We start from the raw sequence: 25,157 nt of genomic DNA on the forward strand, positions 1-25,157 counted from the left end.
TCCTAGAGCACACAAGTGCAGTTCATTTCACTTGCATTCCAAGCCTGTTCACCCTTCTTTTGCATGCCAAAACAGACTCGAATAATTGAAGCAAGGACAAACTTTTGACACCTAAAACTGCACCCATTTGCCTGTCTCGGTGCCAACTATTTTGGGCTGTATCGTCAAGTCTGGCGCAGCTTCCACAGTGCTCTAACGCTGTCGAAGCTACTTGTGCGAGCGCTTTGATCCGTTTTGCGTTTTCTTCGCACGAGAGCACGTGTGGACGTGCTCTCGCAGCAGTGCTAGCTGCAGCACTTTGGAATCTACAATGCTATGGATACACGCTTCGCTAGCCTTGACGACGTATCAACAAATATTTGAAGCCGAGATTTCTTTTATAGGTACCTTGTACCCATAAAGCCAGTCGGGTGACCCAAAAACCCCTTCTGCAGGAATTTTAGCCGCCGGGAAAGATGCTGTATTCTCGCGCGTTGGCCGCCCCCCTCCTTTTGACAAAAGCGGCACAAGACAAGGACATTAAAGGGGCACTGACACATCAAAATCATTTTTTTTTATTATCCGAAACGATTGAAAACGATGCCGGGACATTACTTTCAAAATTTGAAATTTGGGAATTCAGTATTTGTGAAGTAAAAAAACAATTTCCAAATGCCGAATTCGAAGTTCCCGCGCGATCCGCGCCGGTGTGTTGACGTCAAATATTGCGGAGTCCTGAGAGTCCACTTCCTTTCACGACTCCCTGCTGTTGCCATGGCGACCCAAAGCAAGGAGGAAAGGAGCGAGCGCCGGCGTTGCGGTGGATCGGTTTTGAGCGGTGTCGCCTGTTTTCCGTGGGAGGATACAAATCCAGGAGACGGCACCACAACGAACACCCAATGTTTGGTATTTCAAAAAGAAGGGCCATAGTGTGTTCGCAATTGCGTTAAAAAACATGTTTTAGGATTGCCGTTATTAAATGTTATAGAGATGTCACCTACAAAGCTTCTAAATTTCATGATTCTTGACGTCACGAATCAAAAGAAGCGAGGAGGCGAGAGGCGGGAGAATCAAACGCCAAAAATAAAAAGGCGCGCGCGCGTGCGGGAATATTTTTTTTTGCGATGCGGTTTTATTTTGCGTGTCTATGACTGCAACTTGCATCGTTTTAGACAATAAAAAAAAATACGACCTTTGGGGTGTCAGTGCCCCTTTAAGTAAGAGACACAGCACAAGTGTTGCTTTCAACCGACTGCTTATTTGGAACTACTCAAATGATTGGAAATAAATTTGCAGGGGAGATTAAACTTCAGATGTAGGTGTACTGTGCAAGCTTTCAACTCTCTGGGACAAATTTACATACCTGCATAAGGTGATGTGTCAGTCTTTGTTAAGAAATCTTTGATATGCAAATGAAGCTATTAAGCACCATTTTGACTGCTTGAATGTAAAGTGGGGGATATGGGACTTTTAGGCTATCTAGTTTTAATAACACAAATGTAAATATTTCAGGAAGAGTTATTACCTCAAAATAAGTGATGAATATCTCTCTTATGTCAATTTTTGAGAACTTAGTTTATCACTGAGGACTTCCAAATTAAAACAAAATCAAGTAGATAGCTCGATTCCCCAGTAAATTTCAGTTCAGAAAGATGTTGATTGTGGTATCGGAATACTTTCACTTTCAAACAAAAGATTCCTTCAAATGAAATTCGCAGCAAAAAGTGGAACTGAAAAAAATGCATTCAAACATTGAACTCCTTTACCTTGCTACTGCCTCACAATGTGTTGAAAGTATTTTATATGAAGGTAACTACTGGGCGTATACGGTTATCAAATTTAGTGTGAGGGTGTATAATTGGTTTCTGAAACCGAAAACCTCAACATTAAAAAAAACGAATTTTTTCAAAAATTTTTTAAATTTAGGTTTATGTCCCCCTTAACTTCCCCAGAATTTGTTTTTTCCAGTTCAGGGGCACACGGTCATCTATCGCAATGAATAGCCAGATCACCCGAGCGGCCATTTCTTACAGACACCGCGTGCTCTCGTGCCCCGCCATTGACGCACCTGCCCGTTTGACCTAGGCGCCTCGTCGCAAATCATGGGAATTTCGTATACGACGGAGTAGGCACAATCTACGAACTGCTTCGAGCGTTTCCTTTTGCACATGTTACCTTTATCTTTTTTGTTGTTGATTTTGTGGCAGAGACCAGACAGCTTTCCTGGGGCCGAAAACACAACCAACACATCAAAATGCGACGCCACCCTTTTTAGGCTGTGTGAAACCTTGTGTATGTTAGGTACGATGACGGGTCTCACTTTTTTCCTGGACCTGGGTGCTTCTTCATCATTCTTTTTCCTCTTAATCTTAGAAACAACCGTTTCGGTTACCTTCTGAAGAAAATGATTGGGGTGGCCCGACGATCTCGGGCGTCCCGCCTGGTTGAAAAAGCTATTGCTTATGGTGTGTTGGCACGATTTTGCGAGGGGACAAGGCATTGCATCTAGATCGTCCCACTGTGAAACAGTAGATCCTTCGGACCTTGCGTTGTGTGATCTCCTGCGGGGCAGTCGAGGCGGGGCCTGATCGGACGGTGGCTAAAGTGGACACCCACAACGTTCATGCACTAGTTTTTTTTGGTGCACTAAACGACATGCGATTAGTAAAATATCCCTATTTATCCCAACCGAAGTTTCATTTCATAATCCCTTTAACGTAATAAAAAAGAAAACTTGCTTAAAGGGTTTGCAAAAAAAAAACCTGCACCGGCAGATAGTGGGTATACACAAAATATGTTGTTCAGACCTTACCCTTAAAATCGAGGTAAATCAAGCTCATAAATTCATAATCACACATATTTGATTCTTTTCACTGTGTCAAATCATTTGATATGGTCACACGTTAGACCATACAATTCCCGATTCTCCCTCTGCTCACCATTTATTTAATGACACGTGGTATGGTCATATGACATATGCTTGGCATCAACCTTTTTGTGCTACGTTGTCAAGGCCAGCATAGTTTCCACAGAGCCGCAGCCACACACCGCATCTCATTTGCACGAGCTTGTGCTAGCCTCAACAATACTTTCCACCATCGGCACAGCAAAGAAATCTCCGTTTCCAAGTCTCCCTTTGGCACAGCGGCAGAATGTATGGCTCACTATCTCGGATTCCTAGGTTTGATTCTTGTTAGAGGACATTCGAAATTTTGTTCCTCTCAATTATCCGGTTTTTTTTTGTACAAATTTTTTCTCCAAAATTTGTGTTGCACATTTTCGTATTTTCACATGCCATCTTTTTCGGGGATCCTAACCCTTAAAGGCCGACGACCATACTCCTGATTCTGCAAGGCAGAAGATCCTGCTCACCGTGGGGGAGGAGGAAACAGGCAACGGTGGACAGGGTAGAAGGGAAAGAGGAGGAAGCGGGGGAAAAGTGGAAAGCGCGAACTGGTCGTCGGTCTTTAAGGATATTCTTCGTTAAAATTATGTAAACCAGACCCGCATTCAACCTATCATAAACACCTTTTATTCGGGCATCAACGAGGAGCAGAGTAAAATAACAATAACAAACCGGACTGGATAACAGTGACTAAGTTCCTCCCGCATCTTTCCTACTTCACCTGACAAGACTGCTAGACAGAATCCCTAGGAACATGATGAAGCCAATCTGTCGGTTGGAGACGAACTTGCGTGCACAGTCGGCAGGATCGTTCAACTTGAGCGTGTAAATCTGAAAAGAAAAAAAAAACGAATTCCCGGTTCATTGCGCTCTACAAATAAACTGCAACAACAGCCAAGGCGTACACACTATACACTAACACTAACAATGACATTGTGTGGTGTAGTGTGACCTAATATTACACTGTCACATGTCTCATGACATCAAATAGTCACGCGACGTCAGTGTCATGTGATGTCACAATGTCACATGCACCGCGACGTCGTGCCACGTCTTATACAAAACGCACCTTGAGATTGGCTGCAAAACCTCGCCGTAAAAACAATACTGCTTCCAGTGGAGGGTATCCACCCAACAAACATTGAAGGCCACTCTAACCAGAAGTAGACAATTTATCCTAACATCCCCCACGATTGCGCTTCGGTATCTCGAGGATCAAGCACTTTAAAGGGACACTGACGGGGTATGTACGGTGGCGAAGGTTTTTATTTGTGCATGACATATGACAGCCCAACTACCCAGGACACAGTTTATGGCTCAAAATTTGTTTGTTTTCTTTCCACCCGAGAACTGGCTGGTTTGAGTCGCACTTGCTCTCTTCTTCGTGGTCTCGTGCCGTTTTCTTTGGTTTAGACACAATTACCAAAGATAATCAAAGTCATGGGTCATCGAAAGCATACACTCAATACTAAAAATAGACAAAAAATATTGTACCCACTTTTTGTGGCTCCTAAAAAGCTGCAAATATGTTGATTAAGAAAGAAAAAGAAAAGTTGCACATCCACGTGACTTTTGTAACTTTCTCCTCCTCTATACTTCGTCTTCCTCACCAGTCCAGTTTCGGTTTCAAAAAGTTCCGTATTTTGACTTTATTAAAAATATATGTGACGCTGTAGCAAAATATTAATTGGGCAGTCTTCGGACACTATAATGGATCGCCTGGCAAAACATTAAAACAAATTTTGGGGGATGTCAGTGTCCCTTTAACCGTGTCTGGATTTATTGTGCTGCCGGACATGGTCTATCGTACATCGGGGGTCTCACCTTGGGCACCCCTTTCCGAACGCCCTTCTAGTCGAGGATCATCCTCCAAACCCGCTCGCCGGCAATTTGTCAGCCTTGCTGGAAAACCATTGTTTTCGGACAGTGTCGATAGGCGCGGCATTGCTGCGGGCCGGTTTTGCCCTCGTAGGCTATGTGTCGTGGGCTACCGCCTATTACAAACGGTGCTGCCACTATTCTCCATCTATTCGCTTAGTTGGTTTCCACACTCTATAGGTTTGGGCATTTGCTCTTTTGAACGGTGCAGCAAAGATATCTATTTTCCACATATATAAATATGCCAATGCAAAGCGAGGGAGACACGATTGTAGTCGCTGACATTGTTAGAACGGCACGGCGTCTCTTACGAACGCCTAGGCTCTTGCGCATGGGCTCTGGAGACGCCAAAGCATTCTCAAAGGTAAGAAGCTGAAGCCGGGACAGTCGAAGCTCCTTCCTGCTGTTCTCAACCTGCCGGCGACTACGGTAATCGGATTCTTCAAGCGCGGCACAAACTACCAAGTGATAAAAAGAGATGACACGGCTGGCAGAAGCGAATGGGTTAGCGCAAATCTGAGGCCAGTCTGCCCACCTGATTAGCGAGGTGCGCCCCCGTGGCTACGACGGCGGCGTAGTACGGCCAGCACTGACCAGAGGCGAGTCCGCAGAGCGCCAGATTGCCGACCATACCGGTCGAAAAGAGGCTCAGGAAGCGCTTGGTCCGAGGACCAAACTTGAGAGCGGTCGACTTCATCCCAATCACGGCGTCGTCTACCTTGTCCTGAGACAGAGAGCAAAGAAAAGAAACGACTTTCGCTAACGTTCGAATGTTTCGAGGTAACGAGCCTGTGCAGGCACCAATCGAGCAAAAATAAAAGCGCTCTTGTCAGTGCCAAAGATGTACTATACTCCATCTTGCATTAGGTCCGAAATGGCCAATCAAGCGGCGCCAGAAGTGCGTCGTTGAGGCACCAGCCTTTTCTGCGCGTTGGCTAACACAGGCTAGACCGATTGCGCGCAGAAAAAAGTACAGGATTGTGGGGCACTCTCTGTGCGTAGCAAAGGCACAAAGACAACAAGTGCCATGACTACGCACTTTTGGAGCTACTCGATTGGCACCATCGGATCGTCGACTGCGGTCGGACTTTGAGTGGAATGGAGTATATAAAGTAAAGGGAATACTAAACTCGTCTGTAAAACTGCTACACCCTACGAGAATTACCGATAATGAACATTTGGTCCGACACAACTTTGACATATAAGGGCCGGTGCACGATAGCGAGCCACAAGGTGCCGACGTGTGCCACTTGTATAGTAAAGCTAAGAATAAAGCAAAAACAAAGTTGAGGTATGGCTCTAGTAATACTGGTATAGATATTCCGGTATTTCGGGCACAAATACGAAGATACTGACGTCGTGTAAAATTGCTTTCTTAAAAAGCCGAATTTACTACGGAGACGTTCGAGTATGGCGTCTAAAAGTCTGGGAATTTTTTGCAGGAGCGTCAAGTTTCACCCGGGTAAAGAAGAGACGATAAATGGATTGAGCACTATCCGTTTAACCAATATATTTTGTTGCTCTGACAACTAATCTGCTAGCCGGAATACTCGAATTAAGTAATTTACGCAGCAGCTCAGCAAATGCAAAAGAGCTCGAACCTGGAGGCCTCACCACTTGAAGTATGAAATTAAAATCAGCCTGACATTTACAACTGAAAGACGCCGAAGGCTAAAAGATAATCTCAAAGGCTTTCGCAACCTAGAGTCACTGACTTAGCTACACTTGAAAGTAACGCCACTACGGCCATCTTGGAGCTATACATCATTGTTGTCGGTCGTCCAAAGCTTTATCTGAAATTGCAGTAAAAGGTTTTCCATCCTTCAGAAATATTAGGAAAGGCTTCGGCGGAGCAAAACAATATCGCCCGAGTATCTGGGCACTGCACCTAGAGCTTAGAAAGTCCCACTTCCAAATTGTGGCGATCGCCCATTCCGCCAGCTTTGCATTAAGCATCAAAATGGCGGCGCCCTGAAGAAAACGGACAGGTTGCCGGTATTCTAAATGCAGGCTATTAGGTACTTCTATTGCAAACGTGCGAGCAGATTTCGGATTCGCACTTGCCTGATGCGCGTAGATGGTGTCGTAGATGAGCGTCCAGCAGAGAGACGCAGCGTACAGTGGAAGCACGACGGACCAATCACACGCGCCGTGGACAGCCGCCCAGCCCAACAGGGCTCCCCAGTTTATGGTGAGTCCTGCGCAACATGGATGATTTTGTGAGACCTCAAGAAAGTAGGGACTCGCGAGAAATGTCTAGAGCACTTGCATGCCCCTTGAACAGATCCACAAAGCCCAGCAAACTAATTTAAGAGGGAAAATAATTAACTGTGCAATATAAAAACGAGGAATGCTGGCGTCAGTTCACAGGCAGTTTAGTACACAGCCCGTACTGTATGCACGCTAATTGGCGTCGCTCTGTTTACGAACTATGCTGGCAGGTTTTCAGCAGAGCATGCAAACAACCAATCATTGCAATCCGTGAAATCAGCCGAGCAAGCGGTGAATCCCAGAAAAGGCTTGATTTTAAGAATTCTATCTAAGCTGGATTTCAAGCATTTGAAGTGTCATGGTAGACGTGACAGTTTCATGCGAGCACATTATCTCTGTACACGCACAGGTGTGTCGCGTCGTGTCATATGGCAATTAATTGCACAAACATGAAAAGCAATTGCAATGCACAAAGCTTGTTTGCTACGGGTTGAGAAACATGTGGTGTGGCACAGAGCGGAGGGGAGGGGAGGGGGGGCTCTAGAGTGATGTATCCTTTGAACAAACTTCAAGGCATCTCAAAACAAGTTTTGCCTAAGGGGAATTGCAAGTCGAAAAACATAAATTCTTTGAAAAAAAAAAAGTGATTTCGGGGTTTAGTGTGTTTTGCCAAATTGCAATTTTTTAGAAAAAAAAAATCTTTTTTTAATTTTTATGTATTGTAGTTCAATACTGCACACCCCTGCAAAGTTTTATTGGACTATCTTAAATAAATAGAGAGAAATTAAACATTTTTCGGTGAACAGACGATGCAGAAGCATACTTTTTGCAGATGGGAAACTTAAAACATTTTCTGTTTTATAACTGCTGTAGCTCTGCACCGGTACGCCTAGAATGATGATCATACTCTCAATGGAAAGACAATTTCTTCACAGTTTCAGTACATTAAACATCTTTGTTCGAGAGTAAACACTATTTGGGCAAGAACACCATAGAAGTGCAGCTTTCACATAAAAAGAGGCCATGCACATGGACAAGAATCGGAAAGCCCGCCATGACTGAACAGAAAACTGAACCTAAAACCGACATTCACTTATAGAAAGTCATGTGGGTTCGTCTGCTTTGTTTTTCGACGATACCTGCCCCTCCCACAATTTTTGATGCTGGTTCAAGTGTCCGCAAGCATGTCCAATTCCTTGCTCGTTTCACAATCAAAGTCCACATGCCGACAACAAAATGACACTCAAAGAGAGCGTTAGAAGCTTAGACTCGCTCAGGAGAGCTATGCAGGAAATCGGTTGTAAGCAGAAGGAACCACCAATTATGCTCTTTGTGCCTTTTAGTTGCTACCACCACCAGTAAAAACAAATGTAGTGGTGTGGAAATTTCAAATGGGTTTTTCTCAGTTTCAATTTTTTGCAGCAACTTTTGTTTTAGGAAATCTATCATTTCAATGAATCGCCGAATTTATTCTTCGCTGTGGATGTTCTGAACCGAAATTTAATGAGGAATGCAGCTAGATATTAATTATCTTTATTTAAATTAAGTTTTTATTGCCAAAAAGTAGGGCTTTGATGAGGAGAAAATTCTGCATTACGTGGAATGCTTCTCAAATTGATATTTTTGCACAGAAAAAGCACAGGTTACAGGGAAGAAAATAAATAGCCGCACCCCCCATATGTTCTAGTTAAGTATGAAGCTTAGAAATGCTCAACATTTGGCAGAAATTTTATACGATAGATTTCCTTGCTAAGTGAGGCGACTTACATCAATAGCTGTATCCTCCCCCTGTAGTTTAACGGAAAATTGTCCTACGGAGATGAAACGTCATATAGTGCATTTTGGTCAAGGAAATGAATAGTCCCCCTTAAATTTAATCAATATTGAGCAACTGGTTTAAAAGTCGACACTTGCAGGTGGTATCAGATTTTAAATCTTCATCTTTTATGTATAAAAAAAATGGTTGCGAAATTAGTCAGATATGCATTTGAAGACCTCCCGGTGACCCAGAAAGGCATGAATATGAGGCATATTTATGTGCGCGGTTCTTCGAATCGTGATGTCGCCTGTCATTGCGATTATCTTGAAAAGTAGGCCTAGCCATCTTCTTTCCATTGGAATTTCTTGTAGCTTCAATATCTCAGAAAAAATGATAACAAGAAATTATTTTTCGCACCACAAAGGATTGCCGCTACAGATCCATGATTAAATTCGAACACGCTTTTCACTTCTTGTAACTCAATACATTCTCACAGTTTGTGCACAAAAAGATTTTTGAGCTTAATATTGTCCTATCACAATCAAATTTGGCATGCATAAGCTTTAGGATATATAGAGTGTAACTATCTAGGTATAATTAGAATGTCAATTTTTTTTTTTTTTTATATTTATAAAAACATTAAGAAATTTTTGTTAGCCCTTTGAAAATGGTGTTTTTTTTTTTCAATTTTCAGTTGTATTAAAATAAAAGAGCTCTCATACACATTATTTTTGTTATTTATTGCACTCAGTGATTTAAAAGGAGCAAATCAGCCTATTTTACTTGGCTCTATTAAGGGTGTTACATGCCCCACATGTATGCAAGAACTTTTTTTTTGGCATGTACACTGCATCCAGGTCATAAAAGAACAAGGTATATATCAAAACCAACACCTGACTTACGAAACGGAGATCAAGCACCATTAACTGTAAAAATTTCATTCAGTTATTGCAAATAATTTTTAAAAAGTTTTCCCCTGGCGTATGGTTCACTCAATTGAACGGATGGGACACGATGGGGTTTTGCTGGGGAATTTTGCAAAAATTTGTTAATCTGAAGTTTGTTCAAGTAAATCAAGGTATTACTTCCCACAGAAAACAAAACAAAAAAAACAGGACCAGCACATTCTTACCGAGTGTAAGCTGCGGCCAGTAGGTGATCCGCTTCATGGCTGGATACAGGGTGACTAGAATCACTGAGCTGGCTCCCAGGACAATACTAGAAGGTGGGAGGAAAGCAGTCGGAATCTCAGAATTCTTGGAAACATTTATTTTCCTTTACACAAACATACAAATCCCCAAAAAAGCTTTTCTTTGTTAACCCTCAGAGTGCCACGCCCAAGTGTACTCAGGCACACTCCCATACAGGTTTCGGTTTTGATTTGCTCCCTCCCTCTCCTAACTGGGCTGTCGATTTCATTTTCACGTGTAGAGCAATGTTTTGTCTCGTAATAATGCCTGTTGCGGCACACGGAAAGTTTTGGTCAGGGGACGTATGTCTCGGTTTGCGCTTTTATTGTTCCAGAGAGGCGAACCTGTGTCGTTCAGCCTTGTGCTTTACGGCGAAAACTGACATCTAGAAATTAGCGATTAACTAACTTCATTAACAAACTAAATGTTAAAAAGTTTGTTCCAAATAAAAAAATGTTGGTTAAGGCCACTCGAAAAGAGCGAACCCAGGGTTTCAGGCCGAGGTGCCGCTTTGCAGGGCACTGTGTCTCGAAAAGTATAATTTGAGAAACATATCCTAGGTCGGAAGCATGCAGACATCGATTATCTTCGAGCCCATAGATCAGCGCGTCTTCGATAAATAAAAATACTTCATAAAGCGCGCTACACCTTTTCTGCGTGGACTTTGTGTTTGACATACGGGAAAGAAACGCGGCACTCGTAAGAGACTGGATAGGACGTGTAGTACAACACAAAATAAAGTTCCTTGGAATTTTGTTTTATCACAATATTTACGTTTTCAGGCTCGCTTCGAGTGAAGAATGATTCCGGAACAAGCACTTCCTCTGGCACGTCAACCAGGAAAAAAACAAGCGCATAATTTTCCCACTGAAAATTTACCGAAAATCGATTACGCTTTTGAATCGGATGACGGCAATCTATGAAACTTTAGCATCTGGTTCAGACCACTAGCGGCTGCATCTGAGCGGAGACTGAGCGTTCGGCGATGCATAGTTTATTTCTGCAATAAAACATCGAAAAAAAAAAAAAAATCTTGAGCTCTTACGAAGACAAGACACGCTCAAGTAGCTGCGGTAATGTTGCAGGTGGAGTGCACCAAGTAGCAACCCCTGGCTGCTGACCAGCTGATAGCATTAAAAAGAAAGAGCTTTAGCTATGGTATATACACTGCAGAGGTTTACTCAGATACATACCGTATTTTACGGGCCATAATCCGCAGACTTAACATGTTTAAAAGTTGAAAACTGCGGCTCTGCGTACTATCTACGCGTGCGGACTATACAAGGATTTTGTTTTTTAAGATCGTTCATTATGAGGACACGTGACAGATTTTATGAATGAAAGAGTATGTTAATGATGGTCTGTGTGTAATACAAGCGTCCTTGTGAGCTCAGAAAGCAGACATTTGTCAAGGTATGAGAAGATTTTCGAGTCGATTAAGCACCAGGTGCGGACAGTGCACGGTAGGCAAACAATGCAGCGAATGCAGACTATCTAAGCAAAAGTTTTACTTTTTACCTTAAATTTGCCCCTGCGGACTTTACACTGGGTGCGGACAATAGCCCGGAAAGTACGGTAGTTGGTAAACTCTCTTTAGAGGCTGATGGAAGACACACGTCAAGAGCGTCCATCTAAGCTTCGCAAACATACCGTAAAATCCTGAGAGATTCCCCACCCGTGAAAGATAGCCCACCTCTATTTTTGGCTTGATTTGCCATATCTTTTTAAACACAAAAAAGATAGCCCACTCCTAGTAAAGGTAGTGTTTGTATCAACGATGGACTCAGTGTAAATGCGGCTAGTTAGCTATGGCAGGATATAAGCAAACATTTCTAACTGGGAAGTACAGTCATCTTTGCTCAGGACCCTCACCACGACAACAACCTTGGAAGCGACATATGACCTAAAAATAGCATTTTTACAACTTTTCTCGACTGTAGATTGAAAGTTAACCCACTCCATATTTTCACCCGATTTGCTCTTGGTATTAGATGGCTGAACCTCATGGCTGCCACCCCATTGGGCTAAGCAGTTTCTCAACGTGGTGAAGCACAGGTCATCGGAACTGAGGCGTCATCATCAGACCCACTGCTGCTATCCGAGTCCGAAAAACCGATGGAGGATTCGCGACAACTGCCACGCTTGTGAGCAGGCAGCTGTTTCCAAGGAAGCGGAAGCGGCCATGGAAGCGGCCATGGCTTTCAATGACGACGATATGCCGTCGGATTCACACCAGGTTTAAAAATCTCTAGCTGCTGCCACGCAGGAAGAAAAACGCAGTTACCAAAACTGTAGTCTTGAAAGTATGTACAAGTCCGAACAAATAATGACAAAAGTCAATGTACCACCCAAACGCAAGTCTCCCGACTACAGTAGGCTCGCGATAATTCAAACTCCGATATTTCGTACTTCCGGTTAATTCAAACAGATTTGAAAATTTTGGTTGTCCCGCTATGTTTTTAATGTATTTATAAGCCGCTTAATTCGAACGGCGTTTTCGCGTAATTCATACTCTTTTGTTCTCGCGGCCCCGTTGAGTGCGCTTCTTTCCGAGCACCGGTGCACCGCAGAGAAGCAATACCCGCGGAGCTTGCTTTCGCGAGTGCTGCTTCTCTGCAGTGCACCGATGCTCGGAAAGAAGCGCACTCAACGGGGCTCAAGCCGGCGCACATCAGCGGCAAACTGTGTTCACATTATGTGCTTAAAGACTAGCAATGATGACGAAGACGACATCGAGGATGAGGAGCAGCTCACTGGCATCATGCTTTCTGGCCCTGAAGCACATAATATGAACGCCGAGCTGGCGGAATACGCTAGTCTTAACGACGATGTGTGTGTTTGTCGTGATGACTCATTAGAGGACATAGTACAGGAAGTAATGGCAGCACAGTGCAGCAGTGAGAGTGAAGATGACGGACGATGAAGGAAGGGATGACCCACAACCAACTGTCACAGCCGCAGAGGCGTTTAAGCACATCGCTCAGAAGTTTCTGTCTGCAAAGGAAGAGTCCCGTAAAAAGCTACTTGCGTTGGCTGGTATTGAAAATTTTGTTTTGAGATCTCATGTGCTGACTAAACAGTCCACAATCCAGAACTTTCTTGCCGGATGAATAAACTTAACGTCACAGTTCTTTCACCAATGTGTTACGCCTGTATTTGCTTATAATTGGGCCTATGTAGAGGAAACTGGCAAAAATCTGCTTTGTATGTGTAGCTATCCATGTAACAAATCATAATGTTGTCTAATATCATAGTATTTAGATGAATTTCTGATAATTCAAACTAAAATCTGTGACTTCCTGGAGTTTGAATTAATGAAAGTCTACTGTACTAACTTATTATACATATTATTTATTGATACTGTCAGCCCTTGCAGGGCTATTACAGGAGTGGTAATATACTATAAAAAGGAAAACATTTATGCACAGAATTGAAAGGGATCAATACATACAAATATAAGAAATAATAAATTCATGGCTTGTCAAGCGCTATGCACTTTATATTTTTCCCAAAATCACAAACATTTGTTAAAACGATGCTTTTATTAAAAAGCTTGTTCCATTCTCTAATGGCTTTTGGAAAGCAACTTAATTTAAAACAATCATGATTAACGGCTGGTTGCCTAATGCACATACTATGACACCCCACTGACATGAGTATGGCCAACTTTCTGATCTCTGAAAGGCAGAGAAGATGCCTTCCAAGCATAAACAAGTTTCCAAATTTCTCCTCAAGTTTTTCTGGACATTTGGAAGTTCCCTCCTACAGCCACAAAGGCCACCAATTAAAAATGAAGAGAACCATCACTTTCGTGTGCCGAATATCTCGCACAGGTAGCAGCAAATGTCACGCACCTGTACCAGTTGAGCTGGAGTAGGATCAGTGTCGACAGACCAAGCTGACCACCGGTGAACACCAGGGCATCAAACATGGACAGCTGGTCAGCAGCCAAGGGTCGGTACTTAGTTCGCTCCACCTGCAACATTACCGCACTTACTTATATATTTCACCGCGTCTTGTCTTCGCCAGGGCTCAAGATTTTTTTTCTCCATGAGGCAAAACTAGAATCTTTTGCCTAGCCTTAAGGGGGAACACAACCCAGAAAAAAAATTTCTGCAAAAAACTTCGATTTTGAATTACACATTTACATCCACCAACATCTAGAGAGTATTTTAAGAAATTTTCACTAGTTTACACTGCATAGTCAATTTTTTATAAATTATTTTCTGTCCACCGAAGCTAAAGAAAAGGTAGGGTTTGGAGCCCTTAGAACACATTTTTCTCCGTTTCAATTTTCGGTATAAATTCCATTTTAGTCAATCTATCGTTTGATAATGATAATACAGGGAAGGCTCATTCTTCACTTTTCCTGACTGAAATTTAATAAGGAATGCAGCTATGGAACGTTTTTGTCACTTTACAGATGTCTTTTATAAAAAATGTTGACGTTTTGTCAAAGAAACGGCAGACCAAAAAGTTGACCAATTTTGCAGAAAAGAAAATTGATAGAAATAAATGACTTTTTACAAAAAGCTTTCCATAGCCGCACCTCCTAGGCATTCTGCTACATATCTAGCGAATAAAAATCTTGAATATCGTGATAGTTTTCCGACGATAGATTAACTAAACAACGTAGGCATGTTGATGATAAAAGCTGCCCTAATTTCCTTCCCACTTAACCGACAAACATGAAATTTTGTTATGAACCCTCTAGCATGACCACCAGCCTACCTTGCAAATTTGATTAATGTTAAGGGTTCAAAAGTTGACCCTCGTAGGGGGTGTGTCCCCTTAAGTGTTTTTTGCTTGTGTGCCAGCACCTAGGCATCCCCTCAGTCCGATTCCGTTTTTGACCAATGAATCGCGTATGTGAGACTAGAGTTCTTCCACGTGACGGGAAGAAATAATCTCATAGAAACTGTCTCCCCAGACCTATCATGAAATAATGAGCATGTGCCCACAGTTATGCAGGTGCCCAACTTCAGTTTTTTTTTTCAAAATCTCAAAATCTGCCAGGGTAGACCGAGTACATGTAAACCTAGGAACAACCCCACCTTTGTAACAGTTATCATTTTCAATGGGCACTTAGCATTACTTGCTTGTGCATGTTTTCTAAGCTCGATTAAATTCACTTACCCTTTTTGGATTTGTCTTGGAAATGTATGCCACCACTGTCATGCCTTAATGGACGCAATTATGCCAAAGCAAGTTTGCAGTTAATTTATCGCAGCACACAACTCCTCCTTTACATGCAAACCCATACAGCTCACCGTACCAGTTGACTGCACCTGTTCGAGTCGATGTACCAGAGCACCTAGCTAAAAGAAGAACGATCGACAGGAGACTAAACGTCAGGTCAACATATATGTGGCACAGAAATAGCCGACTTTGCATGCCTCCCACGTTGAGGCCGTTAGTCAAAACTCCCGTTTGTTTGAGTTGACTGGCAACTGCATGCCACGGTGACCATAGGCGCAGTGAATGAAAACATAGTCACATCGACCCCAACTGCATTGTGATGAAAAAGATAAGCATGTATGCTTTCGACATTTCGCTTGATGCCAAGCGTCAACAGACCTTGCTGTCAATGTTTCGATCCCACATGTCGTTGATGGTGCAGCCTGCACCCCTCATGAGGAAGGCGCCGGCACCAAACAACGCCAAGAGCTTCAGGTCAGGAAGGCAACCAGCTTGGGATGCCAGGCTGATGCTCCAAGCCCCAGGCCACATCAGCAGCCATGTTCCTGCACCAAAAGCGAAGCCAACGGCCACGGGCGACATGCGTGACCAAAAGCGTCGCTGTGGTCGCAAACACTCACTACGACGTTTTTAGTAGCAAGTAATTCTGTTTTCGTCGACGGAAACAAGAGCAATGCCACACGGCCAACTTTGGCGCTGCTGGTTCGGGCATGCGCTGACATCAAGCTTCCACCGTGCTTTTCAGGCACACCATCAAACCTGTTGTTCGTAAATGATGAGAAGTAGCCAGGATCACAATCTGCAACGTCATGGTAAGGCTAAGTCCCCGTCGTGTCGTCACGGAGGGAACCCTAAGAGGCCGCCACTGACAAGATGAGGACGACTGGGATGCCGTTCTCGTCCTGCCTTCAAAAGCTCGAGATTGAGCTTCGCCCTACCTTCAAAAGAACTTGGGTGTCTCGCGAGCTTCGAGCGTACATGCAGAGAGCACGACAAATGGCAACGAGTGCGTACTGGAAGCGTAGGGAACTTTCCAGTACGCACTCATACTGGAAACACGTAGGGTGCACTATAGCTGGTGCTGGGAAAGACAGTGAGTGCCGTTTTCGAATCCAGCAGCTGGCAAGTACGGCTCAACTGCACGATCATCCAAGTGGGTCGTCGTCTGATGCTGGATAACATGCGCTATTTTACTCCGCACTCTTAACCACTCATCACGCATTGATCAATACAGATCATACTCTTTATCTCCTTACGATGTACCGCACAGGATGCTAGAAGCCAGCTAAAAAAGTCAGTGAGTGATGCATTTTCAAATTTAACAGCTGGCATCTACGACTCAATTGCATGTTCATCCCAATGAGTGGGCAAGGCGACAGCAAACCGGACATGTCGCATGAATGGTTTTTCCCTTGTACGCAGTTTTGGCTGCTGCTACTGCTGTTGCACCACAGTTTATCGGCAACGGAGGACACGTGCGGACACGATCAAGTAGGGACCATCAGCCAACAGGACTATCCGGCAACTGAAGTGCTCGTCACCTAGATTAAGGCATCACCTCGTCACTATGTGCAGAATGACAAGGACTGCAGTCACGTGTTTGATTGGCAAATCAAAATCCTGGGAGGCACTTCCGCGTCGGTTTTTGGGGATATAAAAGTGCAGCTGCACAGATCACCGATCAGATGGCAAGGCAACAGCAAACCTGACATGTCGCATAAATGTTTGTTTCCTTGTACGCAGGTATGTGGCAAATTCAATGATTACTCGTACTGCTCAGATGAACGCTGTCTATTGCTGTTGCCTTGCCCAAGGTGTGTGAAACTGCTCTTTGTTGCAATTGGTGATTGTCAGGAGAGCATTCGTGCTTTTAAGGGGAGGACATGTTGAAGAAAATTCTGGCCCAGGTACAGATACAATGCGGGAAATACTGGAAAGCCAGAAAGAGATGGCGGCTAACATACCGACATTGGTACAGGACTTAGACAGGGTTGCCCATTGTTTCCCCTGCTCTTTATGATATACCTCAGTGAGATGTAGAAAAGATTAGGGCAGTGCAACCTAGGTTTTGACCTGACTTACATGGAGGAAGGACATAAAGTAAATCAAGTATTGCCAGGGTTAATGTATGCAGAGATCATAGTACTTGTATCAGAAGGTCGTGAGACAATACAGGAACTGATTAGAATTTGCAGCAGGGAAGGGGACAGTTTAGGCCTACACTTCAGTAGGGACAAGTCAGGTATAATAGTTTTCAACGACGAGAAGGGGGAACCCTCGGGGATACATGTCACAGTGATAGAACATATAGAAAAGGACAAATATCTGGGAGTATGGTTAGGTGAGGGAAAAAAGTATCTAATAGTACATGTAGATATTGTAATAAAGGAGGGAAAATGAGATTCAGCTATTATGAAACACAGGCCACCCTTAAGCTATAATAGATATGAAGTCGTTAGGGGTGTATGGAAGGGAGTCATGGTGCCAGGACTGTCATCTGAGAATGCAGTACTGTGTATGAGATCAGAAATCAAGGCAGGTTTAGAGATACAGCAAAGGAGTGTGGGTAGGTTGGCATTGGGGGCACATGGGAATACACCAAATGAAGGAGTACAGGGGGATATGTTCACACTAACTGAAGAGCGTGTTGGTAACAATGACTGGCAACAGAAAGAATGAAACAAACCCTGGACAAGACAAGGGACGAGGGAAGAAATGTTTGTCGTCCCTTGTCCGGTGTTTGTTTTATTCTTTCTGTTGCCAGTCAGGGGGATATGGGTAGGGCATCTTTCGAGAGTAGAGAAGCGATCAGTAAAGTAAAATTTGAACAAAGACTAGCTGAAATTGAGGATACACAGTGGGCAGGGATAGTGTACAAGTATCTATATATGAAAAGTCTAAACACTAAGTGGACAAACCGAACCTGCAAGCTGAGATCTAAATACATTCAACAAGATGGGGCTGATCAGAGCATTTCAGTAGAAAAGGGAGTAAAGGAAACTGGGAGGAAATTGTGAGAAGAGAGAATGCAGGGGAAATCAGCTTTAACAATATACAGGGCACAAAAACAAGGAATAAAGAAGGAACGTTCGTATGATAATTCATCAGGGAGCTCATTGCTGTTTGAAGCTAGAACGGGGGTGCTAAGAACGAAAACGTATAGGGCTAAATTCCAGTAAATAGTCACCCTATGCGACATATGCATGTAATTTTAAGGTGCACAGGGCTTCATCCCACCCTCTTGGGGTAGATGACTATGGATTTAGAGGAGGCACTGGGATTTGCAGACATGGATGGACAAATGGATATGGAAAGAGTTGCGGTAACTAAGAGGAAACTGGAATATTAGTGAAAAGATCTGGGGAGGGGTAAAAATACAGATAAAAATAAGCAATGGAAACACTTTAAAAAAAAGGGAGGGTTGTGTTAAGAAAAACAATTTATACAAATAAAAAAAAAATAAGGGGTAACGAAATGTTGGGCTAGGTGGCGCAAGCTGCCACCCGTTACGAAGGGTATAGCCATTACCATCCATCCATCCATCCATCAAAAAAGCTTTGAAAAAAAATGAGAGGCTATTGAAGTGGCTACTTCTAAGATAAAAGATCTCAGTAAGGAAATGACACACAAGGAAAACGAGTGCATTTGGAAGCAACCATAGTAAAGCTGAATCTGACACAGAAACGGAGCAACACTTTGTGGAAAAAGTGGTGGAAGCAGGGCTGCCAACTCGAGGGAAATTTCCCAGATTAAGATAATATTCAGGTCTATGAGGGAGAGTGCGAAACTCTCCCACAGAGACCTGTACGATCTGCGCAATGAGCTGGGGAAGGCTGAAACCTTACACCATTTTTACCCTGCAGCTGCCTTCGCAGCTGTTAAAACAGCCCATGTACGTAATTGCGTGTTAAATTAGAGCAATCCATCTTTCATGCGGAAGCGATAAACTGCGAGCCAGAATGTGGAGGAGGCAAAACACTTGCTCTGCTATGTAACCAACCACCTGATTAAAAAACTTTCAGCCTTTTTACTCTGGTGAAGAAGGAAGAGCAGCGGAGCTGTACTATGTGCCGCCAACTATGAGCAACAACGAAAAGCAGACAACCGGCAAGCCGGTTGTCTGGTTGCTGCCGTCACTCATGGACGGCGGTAGCTGTTCAGAGTTCTGTGTCATCAGGCCATTTGAGGGCGGACACGATCCTGGGGAAACTGGCCCTTAACAGTTTCGCTGTAAAATGAGTGTTGAAGTTAAATCTGTCAAAAGAATTCACCGTTTCGGAAGGGTGGTTAGGGGTAAACCGAGACCAATAATCTTGCACTTTAGAAACTACAATGAAAAACAAAATGTTCTTAGAAATGCTAAAAAATTAAAAGGAACACGCATATTTATTAACGAGGACTTTTCGAAAAATTCCAGAATGATAAGAAAGATGCTGTGGGAGAGTGCGAAAGAAAACAGGAAAAGGGGAGAGAAGGTATACTTATCGTATGATAAACTGAAGATTAATGGAGTTGAACTTTACTCAGCCAGTGAAATACCTTCACACGAGCATGGTTATTGATGGGCACCTGGTTTACCAGAGGCAAAAAATGTCCTATTTATTAACCTTAATGTGAGAAATATTGCAAATAAAACACTCGAGCTAGAACATATTTTAATAGAGCATGACCCCAACCTGGTTAGACTTGTCTGTGACAGATGATACAATAGTACCTCCCGATTACGTGCTCTTTCGAAAGGGCAGGGAAAGTAGAGGAGGAGGTGGTTGCTCTAGTAGTCAAATCTTGCTTAAATTCTTCCTAAATCGAAAGAGCCCCAGGCATAGAAAATGTATGGTGTAGCATCAAAATAGAAAAAAGTGAGTTAGTTGTAGGAGTACTGTATCGCCCCCCGCAAATGCCTCGTGGATATTTGCAAGAACTAAGTGAGTTCCCCTTTAAACTGAAAGTAAGTTCCAAGAAGGTTGTTTTAATGGGTGATTTCAGTCTCGGTGAAATTGACTGGGTAACGTTTGGATCTGGGGACCACGAAGTATCATCTGCTGAGGAACTTTTAGCTATAGCCTTCCCACATAATTTAACTCAAATTGTTAAGGGACATATCAGAAAACAAGGGCAATCAGAAACTCTTTTGGATTTAATATTTATAAATGAGAACCTTATAAACTGGGCATATGATTGCAAGACTGAACTGGGAATTTAGGACAACAGCACAGTACATTTTGCGTTGTCTTTAAAGGCTAAGCTCAGGAGAACTGAAATTACTTTGTATAAAAACTTTGAAGAGCCAATGACCAGTCAGTTATTGATCAATTTAGCCTGAGCTATGACAACTTCGAGCACCCAGCTGGCAACCCGTCGATAGAAGTGGATGACCTATGCCTATATTTTAAGGGAATGGCACTTAAATGCACTCAGAAGTTTGTCCTAGTGGAAATAAGGAAGAAAAACTTGAACAGTCGTTGGATTATAAGAGACATAATCCACCACAAAAGACGATTATCAAGGTGTAGAGCAGTGGTTCTCACTCATCAATGTTTTGCGGACCCCCTGTGGATCGGTGGAAATGATGGAGGGTACCCCATTTGTGGCGAGAGCAGAGGAAAGGTATGGGTTAAATATAATAATGATTTAATAAATAGATATAACTAAGGGCTAGTGTGAAGTAGACCCCTCTTACTGACATACACGCGACTAGCTTTAAAACTGAAACATTTCTTCTCGACTTGAAAGAAGACAACTTTTATTGCCGGGCTTGACTGATGAGGCAGGGCTTTGCAGACCCCTAGAATGCCTTCGCGAATCCGAAAGGCTCCGCGGACCCCCATTTGAGAACCACTATTGTAGAGCAGGAGCCCGCAAAAGGCATGAGTTTCAGCAGGGGTTTTGGCAGAGGTTTTAGCGACAATTGAAACCAAGTAAAAAAGTAGTTACCAAAGTGATAGTAAAAGAGGTGGTTGAGGACAAGACTGAAATTGCAAATCGTTTTAACCAATATTTTTTCCGTGTTTTTTCCGCTGATAATAACATTTTACCAACATTTTGTCTGTTTGAGAATGTGCCCCCAATCGAAGACGTGAAGGTCTCAGAGGAGGAAAGTTTTTCACAGCTATTTTTTATTGATCCAAAGAAAGCCGCCGGACCAGATGACATATGATTCATAATCAATTCTTGAGGCATTATAGTGGGTGGTGTTCAAAATATGTTACTGTCATTTTTATTAAATCGCTTCCAGATGGGTTCATTCCCAATGACTGGAGACTGGCCAAAATAATACCTATTCTTAAGACTGGAAATGCTAGTAAGGTCACTAATTATAGATTCATATCATTAATATATACTTGTAAAATACTTGAGCATGTTGTTTCGAAGCATATAAGGATGTTTTTAGATACCTACTCTTTACTTGATGAAAAACAGCATGGATTTCGAAAAGGCCCGTCTACCACAACCCAATTAATAAATTCACAATTTTTCTTTGACTCTTGACAAAAGAGAACAAATTGATGTAATTTTCTCAGACTTTCAAAAAGCTTTTGATAAGGTAAACCATAATAAATTACTTTTAAAGCTTAGGCATTTACTAAAAAATTCAAAACCTCCGCAATCAATAGAAATGTTTTTGTTTTGTAGAAGGCGATTTGTGAGTATGGGTGGACACATTTCCATGCCTTGGGAGTCCCTCAGAGTTCTTTACTTGGGCCCCTGTTGTTTTTGGGTTTTTACCAACGACAATCTTTGCAATATTAAGTAAAGGTACGACTTTTTGCTGATGACTGTATATTGTACACCTATTTAAACAATGATTCCGACCATGTTGAACTAAAGAAATGTTTGCGGAAATTTAGCAAAAGGTGTGAGATCCGGCAAATGTCTTCAAATACTGCAAAAACAGCTTGCATGTAAATTTCACGTAGGAAAGGTCCTTCAGTGTATAACTACTACTTGAAGGGTGAACCACTGTCTAGGATAGATGAATTGAGGTATTTAGGAGCAACAATAACCAGTGATTTAGGTTGGAACAAACATGTCAATAATATAATCAAGAAAGCCACAGCTATGCACTGGTCAATAAGATAATTAAAAATGGCAACCACTGAAACTAGACACTTGCTTATAAAATGCTAATAAGGCCTAGATTGGAGTATGCTAGTGAAGTTTGGGATTCGCACACAAAAGATTTAATACTGAAATTTAAAAAAATTCAAAGAATGGCACTAGGTTTCATTTTTTCGAAGTGCAGGAGACAGGATTCATTGACGGAGCTGTATTCTGTATTCTAAGGCAAGTATCATCTTATTAGAAGAGAGGGGAAAAATATAGGCATTTAAAAATGCTTTTTGTGATTTTAGATGGAACACTGCAGATTGATGAACACAGATTAGTCAAACCCGATCTATCTGCAATCACATGTAATGAGCATAATAGGACAATCGCAGAGTACGGATTCAATAAAAGAATGTTTCAAGAATTCGTATTTCCTTTGGACGATAACGGAGTGGAATAAACTGCCTGAAAGTGTTGCTAAATCTAAACCAGTTTTGGATTTTGTAAATTAAGTGTCTCCCAAGTAACCAATAGACCTCATGTCATTATTTTTGTTGTACTTTAGGGCTATTTGTTATGAGTATTAGGTGTCGTATAGTTTTTTTTGTACTCACTCTTATCACAGTCCCCATTGGGGGACTGATAGTATAACGAAATTAAATAAATAAATAAATAAATCGGGTCGTGGTGTGATGCTGGACAACACACACTTTTTTTACTCCGTCTTTTTAACCATTCACCACGCGCATCGTACTCACCGATGGGTTTGTCTGCCCGCATGAGCCGCAGGTAAGGCTGCAAGGTGGTCGGTGCCAAGTGCACCAACCTCTCCGGCAAAGTCCGGCGGTGGGAGACTGCGTTGCTGCGCGCGCCGTACGCTGCATCCCTTCGCGTGGAAGACGACTTGAACCTGCCGACGCAGCTGTGATTCGACGTCTTTGCCGACCATCTCTCGCTGACCCTGTCGCCCACTGAACACACGACGAACAGTCTGCAAGCGGACATCCCCATGTCCGTGGCGCTGCACCACTTCAAGCTGGGCAGTGCCATACCGCGTCCAGCGATACAGCACACCGGTTTCCCCAGCATAAACAACATGATCACAGTCGTCGACTCGATTTCTCTGTTCTAGCGTTTCTTTCTAAGTAGAAACAACGCAGTCCTTCGCTAGCCTCATTCTGGGGCTGGAAGACTGGCAGAGTTGGCTGCAACACGCACGTGTTTGGTTTTCACTGCCCTCGCGACAGCGTCGACGCTGGTGTCGTCGGAGCGAATAGGCGGCGACCGTCAACATGCCTTTAGTGTGGCGGTCACGAGCGGAACAGTTTCCGCTCTCGCCGAAGAAAAAAGAAGGTTCCGCTTGCGGTCACATTGTGTGCTGCCGGGGAGGTGTTCTCGAACGTGCGTTGGTCCGTCGACGAGAGTTTCCGCCGCGTCGTACGTGAAACCAGACGTCCTTGATTGTCCTACAGCTTATCCTCGTAGAGAGTGTAAATATGCGCGAAAAAAAAGTACTGCGCGTGCGCTCGTCTTTTTTAGAACGCGATAACCAACGGAGTCTTGAGCAACGATCACGGCAGCGGATGGTAGCGTCGACGGTGGAGGCCAGTCAAGTGATGAGCACTGCGATTTCAGCGTTTCAGTCATCCCAGCTGCACGCGCCACACGCGCTCCCGCGAATGCGAAAATGCGCTGCTTACTGGAGGCTGCAGCTGGCTGCAGCTTTGGATTGGATTCGATCGTTTTTTATGTTGAATGACCGTAGATGCTCCGTAGATGTTGCCAAAGATAAATTAATCGAATCAGGCGGCGGCTTGCGCCGTCTAGCGGGACTGCCACCTTGCTAATAGTCAAGTTGCGGTTTCCATAACGTTGCAGAGGCTGGCCGCAGCGTGCTGAAAACAAGTTTTCTACTCGTTCGTCGTCATTCGCCGAAGAAATTTTTTTAAGACCCTGTGTAAGCGTTGAGTGTTGCCGTTGAGAATACGTGGAGGTTTTTACGAAAGCGCAGTGCCACAGAAAAAAGGCAGAACTCGTCGAAAGCAAGTTTTGCCGGTCTCGCGGCGTCATCAAAGCTTCCTTGGTTGATTAAATTAGGTTAGGTTAGGTTACACAGTTAAATATCCGTGTATAATGGGGGAACGCATAAATGTTGTTGTTGTCGTCGTCGGCATTTATGGACCGCGTGTTTATTTTACTCAGGTGTGCCTTTCTTTCCAGGTCACCGTTACCCCCTGGATAACGGCGAACCAGTGGATGAGGACGACCTAATTGCCCGGAAGCACGACAAGCGGTACTCGGAGGCATCGTCTGACCAAGACATTTTTGCTACCGGCAAGGACGCCGTACACTACTGTGTTGATGACTGGGCTTTGTCAGTGCATCCATTTTCAAAATACTCAATTTTAAGTCGTGTATTATACAAGGCTTCGTCACAGGCTCCCGCATGGCAAAAGCCTGGTCCGTTTCATCGGGTGGTTTTCTCAAATTTAAATGATCAACATTTTCGTCGGCCGTTTGGCATGTCTATGCCGTTTCGGTGTCTTCCAGTTTTTGTTTAAATTCCATTTCCTACCTTTCTTTTGTTCGTTCAACATTTTTTTTCTCCAGCACGATTGATTAAATTATCAATGAGCAGCAGGCACGTTCTTTCCCTAGGCGTGGAAACTGGCAGTTTTGTGACTCCCCAAGGTCAGGGGGGAGTATTTTATTTCATGTAAATGATCAGTCAACATGCCCCACCTCCCCCCTCCTTTCCCACCCTAAAAAAATGCCGTTCAGTTTTAAGTTCTCTTTGTGATATATTTTAGTTTTTCAGCGCCAAAACTAAGGTAATTAAGCTACATATTTCACTGAGTACCGCTACACTGTGTGAAAGGAGATTTTAAATTTCCGCAAATCGTAATCGATGCAAATTATGATGCGGGGAACGTATATGTAATATGTATGAGGCACCTGGAGTATAATTACAGCGATCGCGCTAACTAAT

General features: G+C 43.2%; 1 protein-coding gene across 1 annotated transcript; it reads right to left on the reverse strand.

Annotated features, from left to right (window-relative positions):
• Nucleotides 1–3,488: 3,488 nt before the first annotated feature.
• LOC115319149 (4-hydroxybenzoate polyprenyltransferase, mitochondrial) lies at nt 3,489–23,921 on the reverse strand. The gene is made up of 7 exons (XM_029978970.3): nt 22,927–23,921; nt 15,500–15,666; nt 13,777–13,898; nt 9,865–9,950; nt 6,827–6,960; nt 5,298–5,486; nt 3,489–3,715 (listed from the first exon to the last, which is right to left on the reverse strand). Exons 1-7 carry the CDS (start codon nt 23,264–23,266, stop codon nt 3,602–3,604), a joined length of 1,152 nt encoding a protein of 383 aa, XP_029834830.2. The 5' UTR covers nt 23,267–23,921; the 3' UTR covers nt 3,489–3,601.
• Between the last annotated feature and the right edge of the window lie 1,236 nt (nt 23,922–25,157).

Source organism: Ixodes scapularis, unplaced genomic scaffold (genome assembly GCF_016920785.2).
Source record: "Ixodes scapularis isolate PalLabHiFi unplaced genomic scaffold, ASM1692078v2 PGA_scaffold13__105_contigs__length_92229423, whole genome shotgun sequence".
Taxonomy (NCBI): Eukaryota; Metazoa; Arthropoda; class Arachnida; order Ixodida; family Ixodidae; genus Ixodes; species Ixodes scapularis.

Coding starts and splice junctions, on each gene's coding strand:
- LOC115319149 (XM_029978970.3), bottom strand. CDS start 23,266: ATGTTGTTTATGCTGGGGAAACCGGTGTGCTGTATCGCTGGACGCGGT. Junction 15,667..22,926: donor GCGGGCAGACAAACCCATCG/GTGAGTACGATG, acceptor CTTTTGGTGCAG/GAACATGGCTGCTGATGTGG. Junction 6,961..9,864: donor CTGGCCGCAGCTTACACTCG/GTAAGAATGTGC, acceptor CATGTTGCGCAG/GACTCACCATAAACTGGGGA.